The 17877-nt window shown below is 48.4% G+C and overlaps 1 protein-coding gene across 1 annotated transcript in view; it reads left to right on the plus strand.

Annotated features, from left to right (window-relative positions):
- Window positions 1-17877, plus strand: part of ABCA13 (ATP binding cassette subfamily A member 13) — a 313586-nt gene that overhangs the window by 181549 nt on the left and 114160 nt on the right. The window contains exons 33-35 of the mRNA XM_049642263.1: window positions 570-688; window positions 3852-3939; window positions 8729-8837. Coding sequence (XP_049498220.1) covers window positions 570-688; window positions 3852-3939; window positions 8729-8837 — 316 coding nt within the window. The remainder of the gene's footprint in view (window positions 1-569; window positions 689-3851; window positions 3940-8728; window positions 8838-17877) is intronic.

The raw sequence follows: 17877 nt of genomic DNA on the forward strand, positions 1-17877 counted from the left end.
CATCGAATGCCACATCCCCTCAGCGAGAGTATTTTTTCCCTTTTGAGTTCTTACAAATCCACCCACACTTTCGTACAGAAAAGGATGGAGATTTCCAGAGCGTAATTGATGGCAAAGGTCATGGTGGGATTTGGGTATGATTCTCAAAGGCAGGTGACTCTTAGATTGAGAAATCAGAAGATACGAAGAGCCCCGGATAATTTATTAAAAAGAGAGAGCTAGGGAATGTCGCATTTAAAGTAACGTCATCAGGGGCACCTGGGTGCATTAGTCGGTTAAGTGTCCTACTTCGGCTCAGTTCATGATCTCACAGGCAGTTCGTGAGTTCGAGCCCTGTGTTGGGCTCTCGTCGAGCTCTCGTCGGGCTCTGTGCTATAGCTCAGAGCCTGGTTCGGATTCTGTGTCTCCCTCTCTCTCTCTGCCCCTCCCCTGCTCACAGTCTCTCTCTCTCTCTTTCTCTCTCTCAAAAATAAATTAAACATTAAAAAAATTTTAAGAAAAGTAACATCAGTACACCCGCGTGTGCCTTCTAAATGTGTTTCTGTTTACCTCTCTGGAAACCCTCACAGACGTGTCCCAACAGAAGTGCTGGGGCTCCCTACCTGACCAACCGCCTGGGCCACACTCTGCTGAACCTGTCTGCCTTCCGCCTGGAGGAATATTTGCTGGTGCAGTCTGAGAAATCGAGGTGCGTGCAAGCTGGCTCTGGGTCTTTCCTGCTCTTCAAGTTACTTTGCAAATCCTATGGTTTCGAATGCCAGCGTTCTTAAAGCTCAGACGTCGAATGCTAACCTTGATGCTCATAAAAATGCCGAAGAGACACTGTAGGCCTTAATAAGGTTCCTGACCGCTGGCTGTTCCTCTCGCACACGGAGGGTTGGGGGAGGGGGGTCATATCAATGGAGATTCACTCAGGGAGCTAGAAGAGGTTTTACAGCTTCGGAGAATAAGTACAGCGAAGTTAGCTGCGTAATTTAGTAGTGTCCGACCTCGAGATTTCCCTCTATCTGGGCGTCTGATACGCAAATGTGGCTGCAACTGGTATCTTAGGTCTTTTCTGGAAAGCTTTTGTTTTGTGCTGAATTTCCCTGAGCCCGAGGGGGTGAGTCTAGATGAGGAGCATGGGGAGTGAGTGCTTCTCATTGCTTTAAATTGCAACCACATTTGCCACGCCGTCAAATTTCCTAGGACCTCAAGCAAATCCCGTGGCTTCAGTACAGAACATCCCTTGGTCAGTCCTCAGGGCCTGCAGACACCCCTGCCCTTTAGCCTTTGCCATTCCGGTAACACCCTCCTCCCTGGACACGGCCGCCCCCCCTGTGACTTGCCTGCCTCTCTTCCCAGTCCCATCCCATATGTCATTAAACATGTCTGGGAATCTATTTTTGGAAGGCGGGAGTTTGTATGTCTGGGACTTAGAGTGAAAGGCACTCATTGTCTCTCCAGTGAATTCATTAAAAAAAAAAAAATTTTTTTTTAATGTTTATTTATTTTTGAGAGAGAGAGAGAGAAAAACAGAGTGTGAGTGGAAGAGTGGCAGAGAGAGAGGGAGACACAGAATCTGAAGCAGGTTCCAGGCTCTGAGCTATCAGGGCCCGCAGGGCTCGAACTCAGGAACCATGAGATCATGACCTGAGCTGAAGTCCGATGTTCAACTGACCGAGCCACCCAGGCGCCCCTCAAGTGAATTCATTTTTGAGTGAATGAATGAATGAATGAATGAATCAGGGAATGCCTTAAGCCTTATTCTTTTGCCTCAGGGAAAGGCAAAATTGCCTCAGGGAAAGGGCACTGTTGATGGAAGTTTGCTCTTCAGGCTTCTTTTATCCAGAGTGTGGGAACCAAAGTTAAATACATGTTTACCTTTCCTCCTTCCTTCTTCCTTCCTTCCTTCCTTCCTTCCTTCCTTCCTCCCTCCTTCTTTCTTCTTTCTTTCTTTCTTTTCTCTTTTCTTTTCTTTTCTTTTCTTTTTTTCTTTCATTTCTTCCTCCCTCCCTCCTACTCCCTCCTTCTTTCCTCCTCCCTCTTTTCTTTCTCTTTCTTTCTTTCTTCCTTTCTTTTCTCTTTTCTTTTTTTCTTTCATTTCTTCCTTTCTCCCTCCTCCCTCCCTCCCTCCTTCTTTTGTCTTCTTTCTTTTCTTTCCGTTTGTTTGTTTCTTTCTTTCATTTCTTCCCTCCCTCCCTTGTTCCTCCTTCCTTCTTTCTTCTTTCCTCCTGCCCGCCTGCTCTTTCTTTCTTTCTTTCTTTCTTTCTTTCTTAATAGCCAAACAATAGTGCTTCATCAGCAAAAGGTTAGTTTCAATGGATACAAAATTGCTGTGTAAAATAAGTTTTCAAAATACCTTTCTATAGGTAAAGATTATCTCTTAGTAAAAGCAGGTATCTTTAGGGGTCCCTGGATGGCCCAGTCAGTTGAACATTGACTTGGTTCAGGTCATGATCTCATGGTTCGGATGTTCGAGCCCCACGTCGGGCTCTGTGTTGACAGCCCGGAGCCTGGAGCCTGCTTGGAGTTCTGGGTCTCCCTCTCTCTCTGCCCCTCCCCTGCTCATGCTCTGTCTTTCTCTCTCTCTCAAAAAGAAATAAACATTAAAAAAAAATTTAAAAAAGCAAAGTAGCTTTAAATAAAGGTATTTGTTTAGATTTGGGCAGCAGAACAAAGGGGGATTTAGAAGTGAGACAGGGGGGGCCCCCCCCCCCCCCCCCCCCACACTCCCTCGCATAACCCTTACCAGGTGGCCCCTGGCTCTGGTGGTTTTCCTCACATATACACGGGGTCTGCACTTACCACTTGTAAATGGGCTCCTGGCTCCAACTTTTATTTTTTTTTTTTTAGTTTTTTTAAGTTTTATTTTATTTTATTTTATTTTATTTTATTTTATTTGAGAGAGACAGTGAGAGTGGGGGAGGGGCAGAGAGAGGGAGAGAGAGAATCTCAAGCAGCGTCCGTGCCACCAACGCAGAGGCCGATGCGGGGCTCAAACTCATGAAACCGTGAGATCGAGACCTGAGCTGAAACCGAGAGTCAGACGCTTAACCGACTGAGTCCCCTGGCGCCCCCCATCCCCAGTTCCACCTTTTCAACAACTTATACTAGTGTAGTTCAGGCCAAAATAACCCAAATAATTTGTGCCTTGATTTCTCATGCCCAGTATTTTTGGAAGCTGAATGGGTTCCAGATGCTACACGGCCCATGCGATATGGGGACACAAGGTGTAGTCCCCACCCGGGAGAACGCACACGGCTGCGTAAACGATACACTAAACAGACCATTAAACCCGGGGTGAGGGTTGATAGGATGGTTGGAAATGTCGGGTACTGTGAGAACCCCACAGAGGAGGAGCGTGCCCCAGCTGGCGTTCCCTGGGACACCTTCCTGACGAGGTGACGTTTGTGTTGAAGATGGGAGAGGCCCGAGTGTGGAAGACGAAATGATGCCAAGCGGGGTGGCTGGGAATTGTGGGATGGATCGGGTAAATCGGAATAGCTGGTGTGCGGGAGGGATGACCAGTAAGTAAAGTCGTTAGCATGCAGGTGATCAAGCCGTGTCCTGGGCAGGGCGGCGCATCCTGACAAACCGTGAGTTCTGGGAAGGACACTTTGTAATATGGCAGGGTCGTCCCTGGCGAGCCTTAGCCGTGCCTGCTGGGTGTGTGGGGTCCTCCCTGGACGCCTGGCTCCGGGCCGTGTCCTTCTGTGCTCGGAGCACCTGTGTGGTCATGTCACCAAGGTTGGACGCTCAGGGGGCTGCTGTCCTCAGGCTATCCTAACTAGTTTAACTGTGACACAGTGCCCTCTGGTGGGACATCCGGACTCGCTGATTAAAGCACTAACACCTGTTACTGTTACCAGGCTTGGAGGCTGGTCTTTTGGAGTGCAGATCCCCGATCAAGTTCAAGGTGCAGATGCAAACACATCAGAACGAAACTCTGTGGCAAAGGTAATAACTTTCCTCTTCTTTCTTCTCGTGTTAGAAAGCGTCGGGGGAAGCTCGGTGTGCAGATACGTTTGTGGGCCTGAGAGCAAGCCCCAGTGTTTGCAACTTAAATAAAAACAGTCGACAAAAGAGAAAGTGAGTCACTTACCTTTAGACCATAGAGCAATGTAGCGAGTAACTTTACTGCTTTTTGTTAAGACCAGAATTCGCCCGAGGGGACTAGAGGAAATGAAAACACAATCATGTATGTATGTATTTATTTAGTTACTTATTTTTAACGTTTATTTATCTTGAGAGAGAGAGTGAGAGCACATGAGCAGGGGCGGGGCAGACAGAGACAGGGAGACAGAGAATCCCAAGCAGGCTCTGCATTGTGGAGCCCAACATGGGACTTGATCTCACAACCGTGAGATTGTGACCTGAGCTCAAATCGACAGTTGGACGATTAATTGATTGAGCCACGCAGGCGCCCCAATAATCTATTTTTAACCACGCCCATTGTCAGAATAACTGAAGGCACCCCTAATTTCCCTGGTGGCTAAGGAGCTCTTCCATTATGCACTTAAGTTCCCCTTCTTTAGAAGGCTGCAGGGACCCAGAGCCAGCACAGAGGAGAGGTGTCTGTCTCCCCAGGACCGCGTGTAGGGGTCTGGGTTTTTAAGCCCTTCTGGGACTGTCCCAGCGAACTAGAAATGTTTCCCTTGGCATCGCTGAGAATTTGTCAACGGGCTCTTCAGTTGTAGGAGAATGGGCGTTTTTAAAATGCCCATTTAAAACTGGAATAGAGGAAAGATGCCTTTACCCACCAGTGGGAGCTCAGAGGCGGTCAGTCACAGCAGAAGCTTCTCCAAGGAAAGAAGTCAACCCAGTCTTCAGATGGGAAAAGACCAGAGATTCAAAGCTTTTGTTCCCAATGATTGGTGAACAAGTTTGATGTGGGTCTCGCCTGAGAGAGGAATCTGGAAAGAGTCGATTGCGGTGGTGTTAGGTCTCTTTGCAAACCCCCGTTGTATAATTAATGCAGTAAGGTCAGCCTTTGCGAGCTCAGGCAGGCGCCCTCCCTGCGTTGTGATGGGACTTCCGTGGTTCAAGGGAACCTGGAAAGGTGAGGGCAGGTGCATGCTGGGCCTTTGCTCAGTGCCGTCAAGGCTCTGTATGGGTATTTCAGTAGGTAATCTGTGAGGAACGTATTAACATTCATGCTTCACGCTATGATCCCCGAAGGAAGTTGTGACAGTCATATTTCATGAGGTAACTGCTGACGAAGAATTTAAGTCACTGTGTAGACATGGTCAGAGAGCCCTCCTTTAGGGATCTCTTCCTTTGCAGGCAACACAGAGGAGAAGATTTATAGCTTGATATGAAAAGGTATGAATACCAAGATTCATACGTTGGTAGAAAAATCACCTAAAATGTATTCGCTGGCTTCTCGAACATAGGACATGGCCGGTATTCAAATATGCCAAGTTGGTAGAGAGAATCTGTTCATTTCCTCTATGAATTTTTTACCTTTTTAATCTATACCAGCCTAGAACATTCTTCCTAGCGGGTCCCTGTTCTTTGCTTGCAGACGCTTAGGGCCTAGGACTTCCCCGGATCTCTGCGTTGGTGATGAGGGTGCGTGATTCATGCGTTTACCTGACCCCGTTCCTCTCGGGTTAGTCTTCTGTGCTGACGTGTTTTGAGCAGTGACTTCTGCAGTTTCTCATGTTGTTTGGCGTGTACTTTGCCAGGCACGGACGTGCAGGGGGGTGGGATCCGGCCCTTGGGGCCATGGGCTCCTTTTCAGGAGGCCCGGGAATCAGGGGACCGCAGCAGGCTGGGAAAGGCACCTGCTGTCCGCGGTTCCCGACGTGCAGTGGGCGGCTCATGTCAGGTCAGATTATTGCATTTGCTTTTCAGTAATTAGCTACAGGCCTTTACTCTGGGTTTCAGGGCACGTTCGCAAGACTCCGCACGGTTCTCAGTCTTTTTTGTAGAGAGAATGGAGAATTTGCATGGAAATAGGCCTGAGATGAATAAACGTATCGTATTGTAGAATGTCTGTCCTGGGAGCTTCGCGAGCTGCTTTGCTCACACCTGGAGTGTTTAGCGTGTTTGATCAATACACCTTCTAGAATGTATGCACTTCCAATCAGAAGGCACGTTTCCCTGCCTGAGGTTTGGCACACCTTCTCTGATTTGCAGCGGAATTGTGGGCATCTGAACATTCATCCAATGGTGTTTTTTTCTTTTTTTTTTTCACAACTACTTAGTTGTTTTCCTGAGAAACTATTGCTCATGATTCCTGACATGAAAGGTCTGTTTTGAGCTATCGTTATGTGTTCTTGAAGCAGATTAACTTCCTCTGCCAGTTACTGGATTCTCCTGCGTCCTGTTGTATGATCAGGCGGTGAAGGAAATCCCACAGCTTATTTCCAGAACATAGAAATATCATTCTTCAGAAAAGAGAAATGAAGGAAGGAAGGGAAGGAAGGGAAGGAAGAAAGAAACAAAGAAAGCAAGAAGGAAAAGAAAAGAAAGGAAAAGAAAAGAAAAGAAAAGAAAAGAAAAAGGAAAAAGAGAGAAAGAGAGTCCTTTGGACCCTGCTAAGTCTGAAATGTTAATTTTCAGATGACCCTGAAGCGTGCGTTGCTTACTTACAGAATTGTAAATGTCTCCCAAGTAAGGGCCAGTGTACAGAGCTGAGATGAAGTTCGAGAATGCGGCAAACTCTGTGAAGTCAGCAACTCTTGCCGAGAGAATTCTTGTGGCTGACAACCAAGCCGTTGTTGCCACGAACAGGGGACGCGCCTTCACGTAGCTCCCGCGTCCGTGGGGTCGGGCTGCTGTGGGCTGTGCGTGGCACGCGGTCCAGGCGTCCCTCCCTGGGGGGTGCTCCCTAACCGGGCCCTGGCCCTGCTCCCCGGCGTGCTCCCCGCTTCCACACTCTCCGTGGCCACTGACTGCTCTCTGTCGGTTGTTTCTCCATCACCCGGGATGGGTACCCGTGAAGACGACATTTGGAAATACACCTTTTGGGCAACTTGTCTGGCTGCTTCCTGCCCGTAGAGAGCTGGGCTCGGAGGCCTTGCCATTTGCTGTGTGGTCCACCCTGCGTGACGCCCCGTGGGCTTGCCGTGTATCCGCTTGGTTCTTTCTGAGACACGCCGCTCTCTCTACAGTTACCCAGTGGGGTTCGGGCGATGTCAGGGTACCACGGGCGTCACCCCTGAGGTTCCCAGATGACCTTCTGTCCCCGGAGAGCATCAGTTAGCACGACCACCCTTCCGGGTTCTTCGAGGAGTTTCTGGCTGCCATCCCCCTGACTTGGTCTCCATTCTGGGGCCGTCTCTTGACTTTCTGCCTCCCGATCTCCACAACCCAAGTCAAGGAGTGTGCTGGGCAATTTTGACCTTGGAAGTTACCGCTGGTGACACTTTTACAGAGGTGCTGTTACCGCGTAGTTTGGCACCCATGTTTTCAGTTTCGTACACCAGGTTTCTTTAAAGTTTTTCTCCTGTAATTTCCAGATTTCTCTCCTTGTCACCCACTTGCTGATGTATACGTAAAAGAATTTGTTACACAGTCTTAGATCTGCGTAGGCTCTCCCTTGACGACCACAGGACGTCCTGGGTTCTGTAGTTAGTAGGGCCCAGGCGAGCTGGCATTTAAAAAAAAAAAACAACTGGCAAAAATTTCTCTACGAACTTCAACTATGTGAAGAAGGAGGTGAGCCGTGCCGGGTGGTGTGGAAGAGATACGGGTCTGTTTTCTGAATTGCTTCTTCAAGTGGGATACCCGAGAAAGGCTTGTCTTGTAGGCAAGTTTTGGTTTTTGTTTTTTTAAACCACACGAGCAATAGTTCACTTAGCCGTTCCCGGGAGCACAGTAGCTGCTCCCAGGGCCCTGGTGGGAAGACCAAGGAGAAGAAAGCCTGTTCGAAGCCCCCGGGGTGTGACCCTAACTCTGCAGACTGTGGCGGACTTGGATGTGTTCCTCCGAGCGCTGACTTTCTGGGGACGGTTCTACAGTCTTCAGGCAACGTCATCTGTCACGAAAGACAGCGCTGTCTGGAGAAATGAGCTGTCCTGTCGATGGAATTAAGACCAGAAGCTGCCAGGTGGTTCATTAGATTTCTCGAAGACACTCCTCAGCTTTCCAGACTGAGTACATTTTTTTAAAAACCTGTCTATTAAAATACTGATATCTTGGACTATAGATACTGACGGTTCCATTGGTGTTGGTTCTGCTACATCCGGTCCCAGCTTTCATAACATTGTCTGTTTCCTGTTCTTGCCTCCTTCCTTCTCTCTCCTGTCTGACAGGCACACTCTTTTATTCTCCATGCTCAGCAAATGCTCAGTGCAATTTATTTTGAGAAATAAGGTCCCACATTCAGTTATTAACTTGAAAGTAATCATTTCTTTCTTTTTTTTTTTTCTTCCCCCTGATCATTTTCTCCGCTTTTAATTTGCAGGTCAAATTTTATTAGCTTACCAACCGAGAAAGAAGAAGAAAAATGATGGGTTCAGGTTCCTTTTTTGCTGTGAGAATATAATTATAGAGCAACATTCACATTTGTTCTGGGGAAAATTCGTCTATTTTTAGCTGGAAATTATATGCTTGAGATAAATATAAAATTAGCAGACTGAAATTTACTGCTCACTGCCAACCGTGCGGGGACATTGCCCTGAGTCCCACGTTCAGGTGCTTTGAAGCTAATGGACACATGTCCCTGGTGTCTGGGAGTAGCTGACAAAGACTTAGGGGCTAATTTCACGAGAGCCATTACTCTATTTTTCTGTTTTAGGTGTGGTACAGTCAGAAGGGTTTTCATTCCCTCCCGTCCTACTTAAATCATCTGAACAACCTTATATTGTGGACACACCTACCCCCTGCTGCGGACTGGAGACAATACGGTAACATTCTTTTCTGTGCATTATATAATTTACTGCTGTCATAAGACAGTGCTTTGAAAGGTGAAAGAAGCAGAAAAGATCAAGCCCACCAATGTGAAGCGTGATGAGAGCACTTCAACTTGGCAGCCTCTTTGTGTATAAATACAGGCAAAGTGGCAGACCCTATCTGCCTCTGACTGGTGTCATTCACCCCCTTTACTGTCTTGCAGATATGATCTCTATACCGTGAGGGGTAGAAACATGGCTGAGGGTTCTCTCCTTGTGATGTCAGTATCTTATGGAAGCAAGAATAATTTCTTTTTGTAGAAAGTACAGATCACCCTTATTGTTGGAAAGGTGAACATCGTAATCTGGTCTTCACTCATCAATGATCTGAGCTGATCATGGACTTACTACCTATGTGTTCACATTTTGACACGCTGACATTATTTAGTATTTATTTGAAAATGACTTATTTTTTTTTTTTCTTTTTTTAAATTTTTTTTTTTTTAACGTTTATTTATTTTTGAGACAGAGAGAGACAGAGCATGAATGGGGGAGGGTCAGAGAGAGGGAGACACAGAATCTGAAACAGGCTCCAGGCTCTGAGCCGTCAGCACAGAGCCCGATGCGGGGCTCGAAACCACGGACAGTGAGATTGTGACCTGAGCCGAAGTCGGATGCTTAGCCGACTGAGCCACCCAGGCGCCCCGAAAATGACTTATTTTGAAAAACAGACCCATGTTCACTTCTGGAATCCAGGGTGAATTTATTGATTTAAGGGGGTGTTATTTGCTTCCCTTGGGTGGGATGAATTGTAATAATCAAATTCTTTCAGTTTCTTAAAAAAGAGAAAGAAATGAATTCTCTAAAGACCAACAAGCCATACCCATCGTGATTTATTCACAAGATACACCTGTTGAAGCATGAGTTGCCACGGAAGTCAGTGCGATGCGATTACCCCCGTGTGTTCTCCCTTTACCCCAGCCTTATCTTTTACTTCCATATTGGTTTTCCCTTACCCACCAATGTTTTCATAAAACAGGATTTAGTTATTTTGTGACAGCATAATTATGTTGGAACGAGAACAGGTAATATAAAAAGTAAAAATGCGCATGCCTAGGAAAAGTAGAAAAAAACGTGCGAGCCCCTCGAATGGCGGACAGCAGACCTTTAAATTCTCTCCTTTCCCCAGAACTAACACCTGAACCCTTTCTCCCCATCTGTCTGGATGCTAGAATTTCTTTTCTTTTCTCCACAGTCATACTAGTCTTACACGGATTCCTTCCCAACTGCTAGCAACAGACTTCCAGTAGGTCTCTTGATTGTAGCCAACTCTCTGCCCTCCCACACATGGCTTCCAGATTGTTCTTTTTTTTTTAATGTTTATTTATTTTGAGGGGAGGAGGGGCGGAGAGAGAAGGAGAGAGAGAATCCCAAGCAGACTTTGTGTGTTACCACAGAGCCCAATGTGGGGGTCGATCTCACGTACCCTGAGATCATGACCTGAGCCAAAAGGGTTAGAGCTTGACCGACTGAGCCAGCCAGGCACCGCCGGATTGTTCTTTCTAGCGCATTACTCTGCTCATGGCATTCTCGTTTTCAAATATACATAAAGGCTGTCTACTAAGTAAAGTGCATAGCCCTCACTCCGTCAGACAAGGTCAAGCAGAATTTGGCCCCAGACAACCTCAATGGTCTCTCATGAGGAGGTCAGACTGGACTCCCCCCCGGAACTTGAAAGGCTGCTCTGATTCTCTTGCGTTTCCAACACCTACAGTAGCTCTCGGCCATACTTTCGCCCAAGGTTCAAAGTTCCTTGTTGGGGAAGGTCCCCCCCAGAAAGCACTTCTATCCATGCCCCTCGGAAGTGACCTCTCGCTTAGCTGGGGGAGGACAGCAGAGCCTCTGTTGTCAGCAGGACCTAGAGCCACATCCTGGCCCCGTGACTTAACCTACCCAGAGTCACCGCCACTGGGTGATTTTCCTGAACCTCGGTTTTCCCATCAGTGAAGTAAGCTAATACGGCCCACCTTACAATACCGATAGGACGTGAAATGACACCATGGGCGTCAAATTTCTGCAGGGGACCCTCGCACACCTCACACACCTAAGAAACACCGCTCTGCTGTGTCCCAGGCGACTGACCAAATGTCCCTTCCTAAATGACTGGATTGTGTCACTACCAAAATGTACTTTGACTCCTAAGAGCTTGAGTTACACATACAAGCCTTACCTTGGGTTCCAGTTGTGAGCCACAGTCTTGGTCGAGCCCCTGTGTCGTGGGTCACTGCCCGGGGTCACGGGAGCAATGCTGACCGATGCCGGTGTCGGTCACTCGTGTCTCATGTCACTGCTTCCTGGTGACCAGACACCCCCGATGACGTCCATCCCTCTTGAAAGGAGGGGGCTCTGTGGAGAAGTCGTGCTGCCTTGAAAAATGCATTTATCCTCTGTTACTGGAAACGTGAATACTTTGTTTATGTCAGAATTTCAGTTCTCATTTGCCTTGTTTATGCAGTCGTCACGGGGAAGGAAGGTTTGTGCGGTAAGTAGGGAGCGCACAAGTCACAGCACCCCAGTGGGGTGATGCGGCAAAGAGCTCGTAGGCAAGTCTCTGAGCAGAAACGCTCTCTACGTCCCGGATGCTTCCTGTTCATCCGGGGATAAGCCGGGCTGCAACTGTGTGCTCCGTGGCTGCAGACAAACAACCGCTTGCCTCGCGTGGAGCTTGGATGAGCCCCTGAGAGCAGAGCCTGTGTCCCGGCAGCCCCCCAGAACTGGGCCCCAGAGCCTCTGCCCTGGCGGCCCCCCAGAACTGGGCCCCAGAGCCTGTGCCCCAGTGGCCCCCCAGAACCGGACCCCACCCCAGGCACCGCCAGCTGAATGCGCGATCACCGTACCACCCAGACACGCAGCCTGCTCTCATCACTGCGGTCCCGTGACAGGGTCTTGGGGACACAGACATCCCTGCCTTAGAGATGAAGGGACTTTCTGGCCGCTGACCTAGACCACCCGATAGGAGTCTCCAGAGCCCAGGTCGGCCACCTTGCTGGGTCCCGGGGGGTTGGCAGCTTGTCAGAGCCCATAATTATAAGCATAAAACTCAACATAGGGCAGACCACGGGTGGCCCGTTCAACGGGCAGGATTTTGTCAACTACCGGCAGGCGTGCGCTGACTTACGAGGAATACATGTGTCTCATACATACCCACCATGAGTTCTCCCAGGCAGAGCTCTCTTCCTGCCTGGCTGTGAGTGCCGCCCAGGTGTTGTGCTCTGTGACTGCAGCGTGGCCGGACCCGCCTGGGGATCGGGACGGGGACTTTACCAGTGCTCCCCACAGCCTGGGGGACAGGCGTGGGCGTGGGAGCTCACCCAGGGATGAGAGGGACGCGGAGTGGATTCCATGTCAGAGGCTTTGTTCCTTCCTGGGCTCTGCATCGGCAGCCTAGGCATGCTGCGTGTCACATAACACTTCTCAGGGTTCCCAGGGAAATTCAGTCAGTTGAGGTCAAACCCCAGATCTGAACTTTGCTTTTCCACGCACACCCCATGGGCATTTGGCAAGTCTTGTCCCTTCTGCACTTGAAATCCTGAGTGTGCCTATTTTCACCAATGCTCACCCGGCCCGGGCACCACCTGCTCTTGCTTGGTGCGGGCCCCAGCCCCTTGTGGGGCCCCTGTGCTCCCCTTGACCCTGGCCCCAAGGCTTAGGTCTCCGGAAGTGCCCTCGGTGGACCTGTCCCTGTGATCATGGCATCCCTCTGGCTTCCTGTATCTCTTACGATAAAAACCAGACTCTCACTGTGACCCACAGGGTCCCCCCAGGTCAGCCCCTCATCTCGCCCCTCCCCGGGCAGCCACACGGGCCCTTGGCCTTCATCCGCACAGGTTCCCGTGTTCCCTTCCCCAGGATCTTCTCTCCATCTGCACGGCTCATTCCCCCGTTGTACGTGTGTCCCCTATGCTGTCCAGTTGTCCGTCATCCCCCCGGGGGGAAATCACAGAAAACCAAAACCAAAACACCAAGCCAACCCTGTCTGTCCCTCACAGGCCACCTCACATGACCCTTCGGTTCTGCACCATGTGTCTGAGTTCTTCCTGTTCTAGCTGCTCTCTTCTTTCTTATTCCCCAGGTTTTTATTTAAATTCTAGTCAGGTAATGTACAGTGTAGTCTTGGCTTCAGGACATACGACACCCAGCGCTCATCCCAACAAGCACCCTCCTTAATGCCCGTCATCCATTTAGCCCATCCCCTGGCCCCCCCCCCCCCCCCTCCCCCCGCATCAACCCTCAGTGTGTTCTCTGTATGTAAGAGTCTCTTATGGTTCACCTCCCTCCCTGTTTTTAACTTATTTTTCCTTCCCTTCCCCTACGTTCATCTGTTGTTCCTTAAGTTCCACATACGAGTGGTTTTTCGGTATTTGTCTTCCTCTGACTTATTTTGCTCAGCATAATACCCTCCAGTTCCATCCACGTTTTTGCAAATGGCAAGATTTCATTCTTTTTCATCTCTGAGTAATACTCTTTTGTATGTATATATCTATATATCTATATCTATATCTATATCTATATCTGTATCTATAACATCTACGTCTACATCTATCTACGTCTACATCTAGACTGGTGTCCTTATCAGTTCATCAGTCGATGGACACCTGGGCTCTTACCCTAGTTTGGCTGTTGTGGATCGTGTGGGCTAGATCCACAGTAGTCCCACTGTGTGCACATTGGTGTTACCTGAGAATTTTGAGCAATATAGATTTCTGTTGCAGACCCAAGAGAGATTCTGATCTGAATGTCAGGAGATTTTAAATGACCCGGGTGATGCCATGGACAGCCAAGTTTGGGAAACACCGGGCCACCCTGGGGACCTTCGGGCCTCGAGGATAATTTCATCCCTGAGGCAGGGGGATAAAGAGTATGTGGGGATCAGGTAAAGAGTCTCACCCTCACTGCCCCCTTGTGCTCACGTGCTGGGACCACCTGCCACCTTGAGACACCTGCTGGGGGCGGGGCGGGACAGCTGTGCGTCCAGAGCCAGAAAAACCTCTTCTTCTCCTTCCCACCCAGCCTTCCTCCTCATTGGTCCCTTTCCATCTGTATCCTCTGGAGGCCACAGCTCACTGGGGTGCCAGGAGCCCCGGGGAGGAAGTGGGCAAGGTCAGTGCAGCTTGCTTGTGGGGATGATGATGTGCCCATAGTCGGGGCAGGGATGAGCCCAGGAGCAAGGAGTGACACAGATAATGGCTTGCCCTGCATTACTTATGCTAAGATAAAGCCTCCAGGCACGCATCCCCAGTTCCTAACGAGAGACCCCCCAGCGTGAGAACTGGAGGTCATGTCAGATCGGTTTAGCAGAGCTGCTGAAGGAACAGCTTGCAGGTATTGGGAACCAGCTGTCATCAGTGACCTCCAGCCTGAACGTTAAGGGTCTGGAGATACTCGCGAGCACGTGGGGACGGTGCGGAGACATCCTAGGATGTGAGGACTCCAAGCTCAGAGCAGCATCAGGACCAGCCTCCGCTTTGCCCAGATCAAGGAGGGACAGCAACAGACAGGCAAGTCACAGCCATCACACCCAGCCTGGCGACCAGGAAATGCCCCACGCCCCAGGGAGGGGACGCTGCACACCCCCAGAAGGTCTTGTCCTGGGACACGTCTTGTGAGTTTACCCCCACAGGAGCACCAGGAAATGTGTGAACTCTGGGAAACACAAGAAGACAGATAAGACAGAGAGGCCAGGCTGAGATGAAAAAGAAAGCTGACTGTTACCCCACGTGGCAAGCATCCTGCGGTATGTACATGTATCGAATCCGCAGTTGTACACCTTAAACGGACACAATGTTCCATGTCAGATACATTTCAGTAACAAAGGAACTGGCTAAGACCAGATCGTAATACACATTTTCCCTGGATACAGAGAAGCACATTATTGATCGCCAAGTTCTCTCCCTCACTCAGAATTTTTGATATAAAGGGGTAACCACGAAATATTCTCTAAGAACACAGAGGAAAAAGATAATAGCAGAACTGACACCGGGAAGAGAAACAGAGGAATTAGGTGGAGAAAGGAAGTGGACGGACACTGATTAAGGGAACAAACAGCGATGTCAGAAGAAAACCACCATCAAGAACCAAACAAAACAAGTCTGGGCCAGTGGGAGGGTTTGCCGTGATCCTGGCAAAATTCCTGAGCTGGGAGCTCTGGAAATAGGAATCATCGATAAGCAATCCTGCTGAATGTTCAAAGGTTCAAAGATAAAGGCAGCATTTTTTTAAAATAAAGCTATAAATAGCGAAATCCGATTAGTTTTAAAGTAATACAAATGAAAGACCAGCTTCTGATTGAAAAATTCCCTCTGAGACCTCCTCTTCACCCAGGGGTTATTTCGAAGAGCGTTGTTTAAATTCTAGGTTTTTGAGATTTGCCTGCTGTCTTTCTCTCATTGATTTCTAGTTCGATTCACTGTGGTCAGAGAATGCATTCTGCATATTTTAATTATTTTAGGTTTGGCTGAGGTTTGTTCTGAGGTCCAGATGTGGTCTGTCCGGGGGCCATTTCCACGGGTGATTAGAAATGTGTATTCCACGGCTCTGTGGGTGGTTGTGGGCTCCAGTGCATCCATATCTTGGCTGGTTTTCTGTCCAATGGTTCCATAAATGCAGAGGCGGAGGTATTGAAATGCCTAAATATAACGGTAGATTTGTTCATGTCTCCTTTCAGCAGGGTAAGGTTTTGATTCCCTCATTTTGAGGCTCTGAAGGTTGGGGCTCACACTGTACCGAGCTCTGCCTTTTGACAGACATGCTCACGTTGCATGGGCTTTACCCACCCATGAGCTTAATTCTGACACTTCATTGTTGATTTTGTTTCCTCTGTTTCTTCTTGCTTCCCTTTGAGAGGCTTGATCAGCTTTTCGGGATTCTGTTTTGATTTATTTGCGCTGTCCTCAGTGTATCCCTCCATCTAGTTTCCTCAGCAGTGGTTCTGGGTAGACATGTGTGGCTGTCACATTCTACTGCTCCTGATGGTTCCCGTTTTGCAGGCTTCTGTAGTGGCTTGTCTGGGATACACGGGAAGCTGCAAGGACACCAGGAAGTTCACTGCCACCTGCCACGCTGTTCCCCACGTCCCGAGGGCCCCAGACACCTGCCGCCTTCTTTCCAGCTGGTGTGTGATGTCTGGGTCCTCGTAAGGGAGGGGACCTGGCAAGACGGAGGCTAACCCATCTTAGAGAAACCAGAACCTGGTCTCTTACTTTTTAATCACAACCTCAAAAGCCAGAGGGTAAGAGAATACTGCCTATGGAACACGGAAAGAAAAATAAAGGTACACCCTCAATTCTGTACCTAATGGAGATGTTGTCTTAAAGTAAACAAGCCTCAAAGATACACTTATGTTGGACTTGGCTCAAAAAACATGCTGTAGATATATTCTTTTTTTATGAATATAATTTATTGTCAAATTGGCTTACGTACAGCACCCAGCGCTTATCCCAACAAGTTGTAGATATATTCCTAATAAAAAAGAATGCCGAAGGACAGTCATGTGAGAGATTAACCAAAAGTAAGATCATGAAAACATTGAATCCACAGAACGAATCAAAGAACCTGGTGGACATTGGTTCCAGGGGATCACACAGGTGCAGGTGTTGGCGTGTGTGTGATGAAAACATTACTTGAAGGTCGAGAACGATCGATGGAGTCGAAGATGAAGAATGGGAAACATAATTCGATAGTGACAAGTGTATGTCGAGAAAACCTTGGACATTTAGAAATAATTAATATCAATGTGCAAACAATGATTCCCTCTGGCTGGTTTCAAAGTAGGTTAGGATTTAATTTTACTCTTTATTTTAAAACTTTTTACAGTTGGCATCTATTTATTCCTTGGGAAGAGTAATAATTAACCTCAATATTGAGGGGAAAAAGAGTCTTTTTTCCAGGAGAGATTAAGAGGAGGAAGACAGAGAGAAAGCCATTGAAACAGCTCTTGGAAATTGCATACGTTTCTCTTAATACTCCGTTGGACCGAACGAACATTTTTTCCTTCATGCTCCCCCCCCCCAACCTCCCTCCCCCACCCCGCGCCGATGGCTCACAGCAAATTAACTGAAAGAAAACAGTCCTTTGCGCATATATCGATGCGAAGGCAGCTCTGTTCTTCTGCTGGAGACGCTTACAGACATCTGGGTGTGAATGCGCACAGAGATGTCCGTTTTATAAAAGGAAGGGACCCAGCAGTGACTGTTGAATTGGAGACAAGCATCTTTTGTCAGAGTGGATACGAGACAAAAGCACAGATGTGCGTTTTTACAAATGACAGATATACAGAGTCTGGAAGGCATGGTGAGAATACTAAATGAGGGAGCTGATGTTATATATTGGTATGTGGCCGTGGGCCAGCTCGTGGAGAAGCTGAAACATAAATGATAAGAGTAATCAAACGAAAAATCAAGCGTATTCAGAATTTACATGTTGAAACCTCCTTCTGGGAACCTTTGATGCGATGCATGAGAGCCCCTCTCCTCGGGGGCTGAAACCACTGTCCCTTCCTTGAAGAGCCCAGACCCCTCACCATGGACTCCTCACCAGCATCATCAGCCCCGGATCCCATCACAAGGCTGTTCTGAACGCACATGATACGATGGGAATCACCGCCCGATTATGGAGATTGTCCATTGCGATAATGTGGTTTTTGCAAGGAGAACATCAAAGGCTGCAAATGGTTTTTCTAGTTGCATGTAAAATGGATAAGCTGGGATCCAGAAAATCAGGGTTGTAGGTCTCGCTCTGCTGTGTTTGGCCTTAGATAAGTCGATAGAACTTCCCTCTGCCTCGGTTTCCTTCCCTGTGCCTGCCTCCCATGCCTCAAGATGCCCCATCTCTAAGTCAAGCCCTGTCCTGGAGGGGGAAGGGGCCCATCTGCGAGACAGTCAAGTCCCTGCCCTGTGTCTGTGGGTATGCAGGAGGAGCTCTGATTGCTTAAAAAAATTTTTTTTTAATGTTTATATTTGAGATAGAGAGACAGACAAAGCACAAGCAGGGGAGGGAC

The sequence above is a fragment of the Panthera uncia genome, chromosome A2 (assembly GCF_023721935.1).
Source record: "Panthera uncia isolate 11264 chromosome A2, Puncia_PCG_1.0, whole genome shotgun sequence".
NCBI classification, from domain to species: Eukaryota; Metazoa; Chordata; class Mammalia; order Carnivora; family Felidae; genus Panthera; species Panthera uncia.